Here is an 11634-nt window from a genome sequence, read left to right as displayed (position 1 = left end):
TAGTTTTCACAAATCATCATACAACTATTGTGGCGCGATCCCTATTAGAATGGTGAAGGTAATGACGGTACTTTTCGACCCATCCCACAGGCGATCTCGGTTCAAGATTTCCAACTTTCCGGTGTGAACCATGCACCATTGTTTTTCCCCGATTTTACCGGGCAGGAGTTGAGCTGAAATGCCGTTGTTGTGTTCAGTTACACACAAAATCCCCAAAGCTTTTAGGGCTCGGTGGGCCTGTGACCCTACCCCATCACGATGGGCGTCACCTAACTTACGGTGGTCAACCGCTCGACGACGGGTAGATTTTGGTTGCTTCGGGGATCGACGACACATCCGTGAGTGGACTAAACTCTCACTCGCCTAAACCTCATCGAGGTAGCATGTAACCCCACACAAGCTAATCACCATACAAATGTGACAAAATAAAACCCCGACAAGCATGGTTATCTAGAAAAGTAGAAAAGGAATTCCCGGACTACATCCAATGATGCATCCCTTTAAAGGTGGCCCACCACCTCGAAGGTGTACACCACAAAGCTTTTAGGATTTTGGAATCCTAGAAACTGCCCGCCTCCGAATTTCGACACAACAGTTCCTTCTTTATAGAATTCACAATTCCTTTTCTAAATCCCCTGATAAGCATAGTAATATCTATATATATATACTTTCAGATTACCGATTGTTTTCAAATACTCTATTTACATATTTAGTTTTTCTTTTTTAAAACTGTTGGTTCTTTATGTGTGAGTTCCTGGATTTCCCACCATCGAGTAAAAACAACCTATGACTTCCAAACGGGCCAGTCATAGTAAATAACAACCGATGATTCCCAAACGGCGAATCATCGTAAATAACCACGAAACTCTATCCTGGGGACAATCCAGAACCTCACACATATTTACAAACAACCCGGGTAATCCTCACCCGCATACAAAATCCATCTCTCTGTCTCCTTACTGAGACAAGAGACGCGAACCCTTCCCAAAACCAGTTTTTCTTTTAAAACTAAGAAAGCAAATCTCCGCTACTCCGATTTTACCAAAAAACCATTTCACACGAAAGCTATCTATATATACAGTTTATATCGAGGAAATACAGTGCAAAACATGAATATCATATATACATGCATAGTTGATAAGCAACTATCTATTTCCTATTTAAACAATTCAAATCATGCATGAAAATAAGCAGACTATATATTGGTATGTAGGTTCCTACCTTAGCAAGCTCCGTTCTCCTCAAGCCCACTTAACTAAATCCAGCCCGCTTAACCGAATCCAACTCCTATAAATCATATAAGCCCAATCGTAAATCTATTAGAACCCGAAGAAGACAATTAATATTTCCTTTCAACATAAGTCGAAAGAAATAATTACTCGTTGATTATATTAACCACTAACGTAATTATTAACGTACTACCCTTCTAGTTACCAAAAGTTTTGTTCTAGACTGCTATAGGCCACCACAAACCGTTACAGAACAACGACAGGCTGCTGTCAGGCAGTCTGACTTCAGGCCATTTCCAGTTCTTACATATATTTTCTCAGTAACTTAACCCCTTTAGATGCTTCGTATTCACTCTCCTCCCATCCCACACAAATTTCCATTTGTAATAAGATCCCAATCCAAGTCCAAATTTCCACTACAACCCATTCCACACCCTTCGGTTCATATTAAATCTAATAACAATTACTGTCGTGTTCCTTATCAATCGTGCATTACTGAATCAAATCCTAAACAAGTTTAGACTAACATAACTTCTTTAAATTAAAGTGAATATAGCAATTCTTACCGAAGTCGACAAGCAAAATCGCCTCCTAGCTTGTCGCTCCACCAAAATCGCTCCACTTTGTCGCCACCCACACCGCATGTCGACATAACAACCACCCCATTCAATTATCTTTCATCCAATACCACTAATTAACTTCGAAATCGAAGTTTACACTATCGATTTGTAGGCTTAAATTCACTAACCTTTTCGCGAAAACCCGACGACTCCAAGAATTTTTTCGGCTCCACCATTGTTTCACTCCACTCCAGACTCTTCCAACCAAGCATCTTTTTCACTCCACCGACCTTCAACACCCCCAATACACTCAGTTACAATCGATATATCCAATTCCATCAATATTTAAATCAAATTATCAAATAGATACGAAATCGCACTCACCTTTTACCTCGATACGACGCGATTTCCAGAGATTTCGAATCCCCACTCTCGCGTTCAGTGTTGACAAGGTTTGGGTGTGAGGAATTGAGGTTGAATCGATGGAAATTTGGGCGATTTAGAGTTTCTCTCTCCTAGGTTAAAAAGGTGCGAATTGGGGAAGAAGAGAATTGGGTGCGATTTCTGTTTTTTTTTTCCTATTTGGGCCGTGATATATTTAGGCCCAAGCCCAATATATCCTAATTAGACTTAACGTCCTACTTAGACTCCTAACTACTAACGAATTTGACGTCGCGTCGTAATTATTTTTCCGGCTCATCCCGCTAAATTTAATCTTCTATATTCTATCTCACCGCATGCTATAATGATGACCCAATCATGCGTGTAAGTCGTTAACTTCGTGCGGCCGGCAAGACGCGAAAAACCGCTAACCGCCATTTTTGTCAAATTTTCGTATAAGATTTGCTCATCTAACGGGGCTTAGGAGTCGAAGTTAAGTTTCAGTAAGTTACGTACGTTTGAAATATAAACCCGACGACCAATTTACATAAATGACCCTAGATTTATTATGAAATTTACAAAAATACCCTTAATAATAATTCAAGTCTTTACAAAAGCAGAGTCCCAAGAGGGAAGGGAACACATAGACGGTGAGACAAACGCTAACCCTACGACTCCTAAGACTTCTCTTATAAAAGAGAAAGGGATTCACTCTCATGAACTACGTATCTCCTATGTTTGATTCTTCTATAACATAGGAGATACATAGGCAACCGAATATCGGTTCAACCCAATCATCATCGTCATCAATTCTCGTTCTCAATCATAACTTTCTAGTCCTGCATCACACGGTCCAGTAGGGGATCGTGAGATACTCAGAAAAACCCTCACAATCATGTCGTAAATCATAAGAGTGAAGAAGAAGAGAATATTGAGAAAAATACCATGAGAGAGAGAGAGAGAGAGAGAGATGCCACCAAAGAATGACTTCTGCTTAGTTTGTCATGACAATTTCAAAATTCCTTGTCAAGCCAATTGTTCTCAACTTACTGGTTTTGCAGTAACTTCTCGTCACTTCTGGTCAAGCATTGTGCGTATTTATATGATGTTTTTATTGATTTGTAAATGTAAGTGCTATTAGGGCATCTCCAATGGGGGGGTGTAAACAGTAAAAGGTGTAAACTTTACACCCCAAATCTTAAAAAACCTCTTCCAATAGAAAGTGTAAAACATAGGTAATAATTATTATTGTGTAAAGCAAGGGGGGAATTCTCCAACTCAAATAATAGTTGTAAAAAGCTCGGACGCTGGTTAAAGTACGTGACGTCCCAACTTAAGTTCTTCACAATGTTACATAAACCCACTCTTGTTTTATTTTTATGAGATTTTTTGTTGTTTGTGACGAACATAGACCATCGTTTATTTTATTGGTTGTTTATGTTTTAAGTAAATACGGACGTTACTAGGAGTGATGTGCGTTTTGTTTTGTTTTTTAGTTCAACTTACTTGGACCGTCGTTTTTCTCAAATTACTTAATTTTACACACTTGTAAATGTTGTTGCATTATATACCATTTTGGGTATGGAAACTATTAGTGGGTAATAGGGTTGTAAAATCCTAGTGGCTCCTATGTGGAGGTGTATATTTACACTCTCCATGGGAGATGCTCTTACAATATTGAACATTGAATGTAAATGCGAAATTATGCCCATTTAATTTGCATTGACAAACATTTCAATGGCCAATAAACAGGTCTAAAGATCACTAATCTCGAATCGAAAAACAACATTTTAATTATAATCTAGTGAAATCTTCAACAACTGATGGTGACATGCAACTGAACTGATGCGTGTGATAGTGATAGCCAAATGCGCAAGAGAATAGGAAAGCGCGAAAACCATTTCTAATGTGGTTTGATTAGTTGATCCCCATTATATGTTGTGAGTTAGACTCAACCATAACTGCCTCAATGATGATCACCCCATATTGTTGGACTCCCCTTGAGCCCTGGGCTCAGGGCCGGCCCTATGTTTCGAAGGGCCCATTGCAAAATCTGAAAAATTGGGCTTTTGTCTGCGTTTCTAACACTATAGTGGGCTTTTAAGAGCTTCACGGGGCCTTTTTTTTGTTTATATTGGGGGCCCTATGCAAAGCCTTAGACAGCATAGGCCTAGGGCCAGCCCTGCCTAGGCTGCAGGGACACTTCGTTAACTAACTACAACTGAGTACTGGGTTTAGTATGGCATTCCACCCGACTCTCCATGTAAATTACGGTTGAATTGTCCTAGGTTCAGTACACACAACCAAACCTCCAATGGTGGAGCCACATAGTGGTTATATGGGGCACGCGCCCCAGGTGAACTAGAGGGCAGAATCAATTATTTGCAGTTACTACCAATGTAGGGGTGATAATTCGGCCCTCCGACCTGACCCGACCCTAAATGCTTTAAAAAACTCTTAAAAGTTGGCCCTCATAGATTTGAGGGGCAGGCCGGCCCAACCCTCATGCCTATCAAGAACGGGCTAGGGCTTAGGTTCTTGAACATAAGCCCGACCCTCACTTGGCCCTCATAATTTTTTTTTGTTATTTTACATTACAAATATGTTTTCTAACTTAATTATCAACTGTTTTTTTCCTACAATTAGTATTCAATAAGAAGTTGATTAGAACATAACATATACATTTTTTTAATTAAATGAAAGAGAGGTATAATTAAAGACAAAGTTAACATGCAATTCTAACGTAGTAACATGGTTAAGTATTGAAAGTGTAAGACTCTCATCTCTTCTACCATCTCTATATCTCATTTTCTAAAGGTATAAGAATAAGTTTTATATCATTAGTTGAAATTGATGTACATAAAAAATAAATAAATAAATAATTAGTAGTGTATAATTTGATCAGGCCTGGCCCATCCCTCATTTGACCCTCAAAATTGAGGGCCGAGGGACGGGTAAAAGCTTGCGTATTTATGTCATGACCCTACTCGACCCAGCCCCTCAACACACATTAGGGAATGGCTGGCCTGACCCTCAGTCATGAGGGCTTTTATGGTTTGAGGGCCGGGCTAGCCCAGCCCGGCCCTTTTAACACCGTTATGCCAATGTGTGTTAGTGACGCCATGGACTACTTCTCCCCTTTAAGTCAAAACAAAATTAGTCAATTGCTGAAGGACTCCAGATTAATTATCTAGTACGTACAATTACCCAAAACGCATTTTAACCATGCTGTTATACATAAGCAATTTTGCACTACTGTCGATTCACAAGCTAGGATTTCAAGTGAAACATGTGTACAGACTCAAAGGTTCTTGGTATATATTATCCCCAATCTAATTTTACCACATTTTTCAATGAAAATGTAATACTTGATGGTTAGGCCATTAAAAAAAAAATCCTTACTTCTTGTTGCTGTTTAGTGGTTTAATAATAAGCTTTTATTGCTAATATATGGTTAACCAAATCAAGGTGTTTTTTTTCCCAATAAGATCCAAATGCCCCATGTGCCAATGATTCCTGCTCTGCCGCTGCAAACCTCCATCCCATATTCCCATGCCCCCCTTCGAATCTCACCAACACACCCTACCTCTCTAAATTATGCATGCTTTGTGCTCGTACGTCCTAGATTTAGTACGCCACCAAAGCTGGTGTGGGATGTATCCTTAAATAGTCTTAGTACTAGTTGATAGGGTAGGGAACGGGTCAGATTTGGGTCGGATATAGCTATATCCCGCCATATCTGAATCCGAATCAAATTGAAATCTTCAATCCGAACCCGATCGAATAATACTAAAAATTCAAAAAAAAAACCCAAAAATATATCCGAACCCGAATCCGACATACCCAAATCCAAACCTGACCCAAATAAATAAAAAGATAAAAAAAATCGACCCAAACCCGAACTATTCAGATTCCCTGCCCTACTTACTTGATGAGGTGTGAACCAGTACTTTAACGGATGATAAACCGTCTAATTTGGGAATATTAGATTTCGGTCCACGATCTTAACACATATATGTCATTTGCTAAGAAAAAAGAATCCATATTGACATTTTCTAGCTGTTCTACTTTCATTCATATAAAATATGACAACATACATTGCTTTAAAAATCAATCATTTCTTTACATCAACAAAAGCACCACTAACACAAAGAAACCAGTGAAATCTGCATTATTTGGTTCATTCTTGTTTGGCGGGAAATATACCCCTACGGACAAAAAAGTTGAGATTTTGACAAAGAGTCAAAATTAACACTTGGTTTTTGCTCACACAAAAACAAATTCTAAAAGAGGAGAATGTAAGTGTTGTTAGTGCCATCACTTCAAATTTTGTGTGTTAGACTGTCATCCATTGCAACCAACAAGTCTCTTTACGTGCACACTTGTACCCACTTTCCCTTACACGACAAGACCATTATGCACCACGCCATATCCCCGTGAACCATTCACTCCTTAATCAAAAAAAATCGACCCCTTTTATTCTTTCTTTGATCTCCTTTTACCCATTTAAGCCTAGTTAAACATAAAGTTCTTCACTTTATATAGAGTGAGGAATAAATGTCAATCTACACTATGATATCAAACATATTCCCTTTGTTTATGTTAAGCAACTAAGCAAGAGTTATAAATTTAGTCACGACATATCCTTTTCAATCAATTTCCCATGTTCAAAAGGTTTCCATTCAGGTTTATCGAATGAAAGTACTAGTGTAATATTACAACTCCAATATTATCGAAAAAAAAGTAATATTACAACTCCATTTACTCCCCCTCATTTTTCTTCTTTTATGCAAATATCACATATCTGATCCAAATCTAAAAGTATAGTATTTAAAATGAAAAAGAGAATGGTATTAGATGTTGGGGTTTTTGTTCTCTATCAGTCTGCTTTTGCTTCTACTCTTTCTTTAGACACGTGCAAATGATGACATTGTACGTCTTCCTTGATGATGGTTGCGCACCGCCACTTCCACTGTGTGGGTTCCACTCCTCTCAGCCCATTGATCACACTTACGAGATTTTGAAATTCCAAAATCTGGACACGAAAAATCTGGAATTTACACTTTCCAGGACTTTTTTTGGTGCTTTTCTGCTAGTTCGGAATCTTTTGCATATTTCGTGCGCACTGGCATCCCGGTTTTTCAACCATTCAGCCTGAATTTACAGACAGTTCGTAAAGTGGATGTAGAAATAAGTTTCTTTGAAACGTTTGAAATTTTGTTCAGATATTCAGAATCTCGAAATTGATGACTATGATTTTACCCCTCTACGAAATTTTGCTTTGACCCACACTAATCAAAGATCAATAACTGTTGTTATTACAAGATTGATTTTACATTTTCTGGCTTTCATGAGTGCATTGGTTTTCCTTCTGGATGATTATAAATTTATAACTAGAAAATCTTTGAAGGAGAGAGCGCGTATTTATTGACTGAAGAATGATTACACTGGTTAAAATTTTGGAATATAGAGAAAAAACTCGTGAGTTACTGTTGGAGTTATCTGGTTGAAATAATTAAACTGTAATGTAGCTATGGTAAATTTAATGACATAATGATCACCTAGTAGCTAGACAAATGACAATGTGAAGGAGATACTCTTCTTTTGATTGGTTTTGTGGGATCAAGCTATCGAAGTTCATAATCATTTTCAACATTTTGTCTACATTAGATCTTCAAATTGATATCCATTGAGTAATGCCAGCTGCACGCGCTAATTTCGGCTTATCACCTCCAAATTACAAATTTACAATGTTCATGAACCAATATTCTTTCTAAGACGCCAAATTTCAAAGAAACCATGATTGCTCTCATATATAGAGTTTGACAGTATGTATAAGATCTCGATCCAGTTTTTTCCTTTCTTGTATTTCTTTTTTGGTACCAATCACTTGAAATCCAAGAGTTAACGCGGGTCTACCAGCTGTTCCACTAGTAGATATTATAAACATACTCATGCAATGAGACCCACTGCTCCTATAGTTTAAGACCATCTATGGTTATGCTCCTGAAAAGATTCCCTTTCAACAGTTCCACATTTCGTGAAGCCATTTTCTTCTTGCAAATCTGGTCAAGCGAGAAGCTAGCCCCTTCCATCTAAAACGGTGACCGACCAAATCAATAGGATTTGTCAGGTAATAGGATAGTCTATTGGACAAAAGGTACCTTGGGATTTAGGAATACGTTGTAGTAACCATTGGTCAAAAAATGCTATGATGGTGGTCTCCAAGAGCATATATATACTAGATTGTGGTACTACTGCTTCCCTTATAAATCCAAATTCCAATTGGCTGATTGATTGAAAGTCCAACACGGTTAGATAGATAAATATTTTCAGCACTGCATGAGTCATGTTTACACGTCAGCTTGCTTATCTTCAGTGGCATTTTCCGTGTTTTCGTAAGGTATATTAATGAACGGTCTGTAAATAATTAGCCGTTTGGCAATTAAGTCAAAAGGCCAAGAGCAGAAAGGCTAAACTTAATCCCCTGTGTGTAAAACGAAGAGTAAGGTAACTTTCAAGTTTCAACAGTTTAGAAATGGATTGATCGTGATTCACGCCACTCTTGTTTGTGACCACTCCATTTCTTGCATGTATGACACTGGTTCTGTTCGATCAGAACACAACACATCACACCAGAGTACCAGACCTAAAAATTAGCTTTCATCATCAGACTGCCAGTTAAAATATCTCAGTGATCACCACACTAAGGTGGAAATTTGAATCTCCAAGGTTGATGTTATAAAGTAGTATAGTGAAAACACCTTTGATATAAAATTGTTATAGTGATCTTCTGTCCATCCATGACATAATCTGATAATCAAATAACCACACGTATTGACAAATGGAGTAAAAGGTTAGACCTTATGTAGTTTTATACTATTTGTTGCTACTGTTTCCAAAGAAAAAAGAGAAAAAGGAAGGATATGTATTGGTTTCAGGTAAATTTTCAACTTTGGCTTGTTTTTTTGCTTCCTCCAACTGTCCAACATTCTCTACCACATAAGACGGCCTTCATTCTATCATCCGTATCTATATAAAAGCAGAATTCCATTTTCTAAGTTTTGGGATTGGGAGAGTGGAATCTTTTCATTCCCTCCCTATACACTTTATAGAAAAGCAAGGAGACCTTATCATGAAAGCAAGAAAAAAAAAGAAAACAACCTGATTAGACAGGGCAACACCTCTTGAAAACACACACAAATTCATCTTTCAACCAATGCCCAATCTCTTTTTATCATCTAATCCTTCACCAAGTCAACCTCACCTCATCATTTGGTCTAATTTTGTTACTATCTTAAACTCCACCACATTTCCCACTTATTTGCTATGTCTCTTTCTCTACTCCTTTAACTCTATATAATCACCATTCACTTTCACTACTATCTTCCCCCATGGGAAGCATGAAGGTGCACCAGCTCACACGTGGGTTTTGGGAGCATGAACCTTCACTTTCACTTGGTTGTAAACGACTTCGACCTCTCGCACCCAAACTGACTAATAGTGACAGCAGTGTCACCACTCTTGATCTCAAAAGCTTCATCAAATCTGATTGTGGTCCTAGAAAGGTTGGATGCTACGACGAGAAACGAGACTCACCACCTCAGGTGATGCCAAACTATAACTTTCACTTATACTTTGATCTTTGCTCCAGCATTACTTGGATTTATATTAAGGCTTTATTTGTGGACCAGTTGGTCGTAATTTTAAGTTTCTAACAAAGCAGAACAATTTTATTCAGGTGGAAGCGCACTCCGGTGGCACAAGGTGGAATCCTACACAAGAGCAAATTGGTATCCTCGAAATGCTCTATAAGGGTGGAATGCGTACTCCTAATGCACACCAAATTGAACACATCACTGCCCAACTTGGCAAATACGGTAAGATCGAAGGCAAGAATGTATTCTATTGGTTCCAAAACCATAAAGCTCGAGAGAGGCAGAAGCAGAAAAGAAATAGCCTTGGTCTCATGCATTCTCCGAGGACTCTAGGAGCCACAACCATAAACTCAGATGCTAGTGTAAGTCCTATAGCAGTGTCACAGTTTTCTTTTTGCTAGGCTACATGTTCTGATTGACTTTAGAATAGTGAATTATTAAACATATAAAGTGTCCATTTTTCAACATAATGTAGGCGCGCGCATGAACTTCATAGTAAAACAACAATGTGTTCAGTCCTCAACATATATTAGGTGGACGGCGTGAACTTAAAATAACTGGGCAATGACTTATTTTAAGTGAAAATCATTTACTAATGATTTTCGGAAAGGCCTAAACGTCGACTATACCACACGTCCAAAGTTTCCATGATAAAGGTTGCAGTTAAATTCTCCATAGAAACTTTTACCTGTTCTCACTAGTCCCTTGTGACTAAAATATATTATATATTGTTGATGCAGGGAGAAGGGGAAAGGGAGGAAGATAGCCATTACAAGAGAAAACATCGGAGTTGGGTGATCGAGTGTTTTGAAGAGGATAACAGGTTGTACGAAGAACAAGGAAAAGATAAAACTCTGGAGCTCTTCCCTTTACACCCGGAAGGCAGATGAAGGGGTTTAGAAATGGTTATCTTTAGTTTCTTTCTTTCTTTCTTTCTTCATGGTAATGCTTTGCTTTGCTTTCTTGGTTTCGGGAAAGAAGAAAGTGAAGATGTTCTCTGTACGTCCTGTTATTCCTGACTTGGAATAAATCATCACTTGTCACTCTTTATGTTGGTCTCTCTTGGATCATATAATCCTTTTGACTACTAAGAATTTTGTTCTTGAATGGGAGCCAATCTTTTGAGTTGAAATAGAGAGCAAAGGACACTGAAGTCCACGCAAACAGTTCTTTTATGTAAAATCATGTGGTACAAGAGAATTAATATAACTAAAGTACTAAACAAATAAAGTTATGCTAAGTGTGCGTGATTCTACTTCCTACTTGCAAGTATAGTGTATACATAAAGAAACGTATCAACACCTGAACAAATTCTTGATAAAAGTAACTTAGCACTGGAGTTCGCACTGACTTCGCATAGACTCATACTTGATCCTAGTGGAGTTTTGATTCGAATGCGCTTTGAGATTCAAGAAGACAGGAAGAATACATATACGTATACAGTTTCAGTATATATATATACGGTATACTAATTGGTACGTATATTGCGTCCAAGTAGCATGGACACGGAAATAGGGGTGATAAAAGGGCCGGGCTGGGCTAGCCCAGCCCTCAAACCATAAAAGCCCTCATGATTGAGGGCGGGTCAGCCCCCTTATTTGATTTGATATTGAGGGCGGTATTAGAGGTCAAGATTTTTGAGGGGCAAATATTTTTTTGTAATTTTATTTTTTTTTTTTTTTTTTTTTTTTTTTTTAAAATTTGTATTTCTATTTTGATTCGGGCGGGTCAATTTTATTTTTTGTAATTTTACTCATTTTTTTTTTTTATATTTTTTTTATTTTTTTTTTTTTATTTTTTTTTTTT

The 11634-nt window shown here is 37.9% G+C and overlaps 1 protein-coding gene across 1 annotated transcript; it reads left to right on the top strand.

Annotated features, from left to right (window-relative positions):
- The first annotated feature begins 9236 nt into the window (after positions 1-9236).
- Positions 9237-10960, top strand: LOC147519652 (WUSCHEL-related homeobox 4-like). Its single transcript, XM_086591221.1, has 3 exons — positions 9237-9777; positions 9912-10190; positions 10569-10960. The coding sequence occupies exons 1-3, from the start codon at positions 9565-9567 to the stop codon at positions 10716-10718; spliced, it is 642 nt and encodes a 213-aa protein (XP_086447347.1). The 5' UTR covers positions 9237-9564; the 3' UTR covers positions 10719-10960.
- The last annotated feature ends 674 nt before the right edge of the window (positions 10961-11634 follow it).

This window comes from Coptis chinensis, chromosome 2 (genome assembly GCF_015680905.1).
Source record: "Coptis chinensis isolate HL-2020 chromosome 2, ASM1568090v1, whole genome shotgun sequence".
In the NCBI taxonomy this organism is placed as follows: domain Eukaryota; kingdom Viridiplantae; phylum Streptophyta; class Magnoliopsida; order Ranunculales; family Ranunculaceae; genus Coptis; species Coptis chinensis.
Note: the sequence above shows the minus strand (reverse complement) of the source record. Positions and strands in the feature narration are given on the sequence as shown.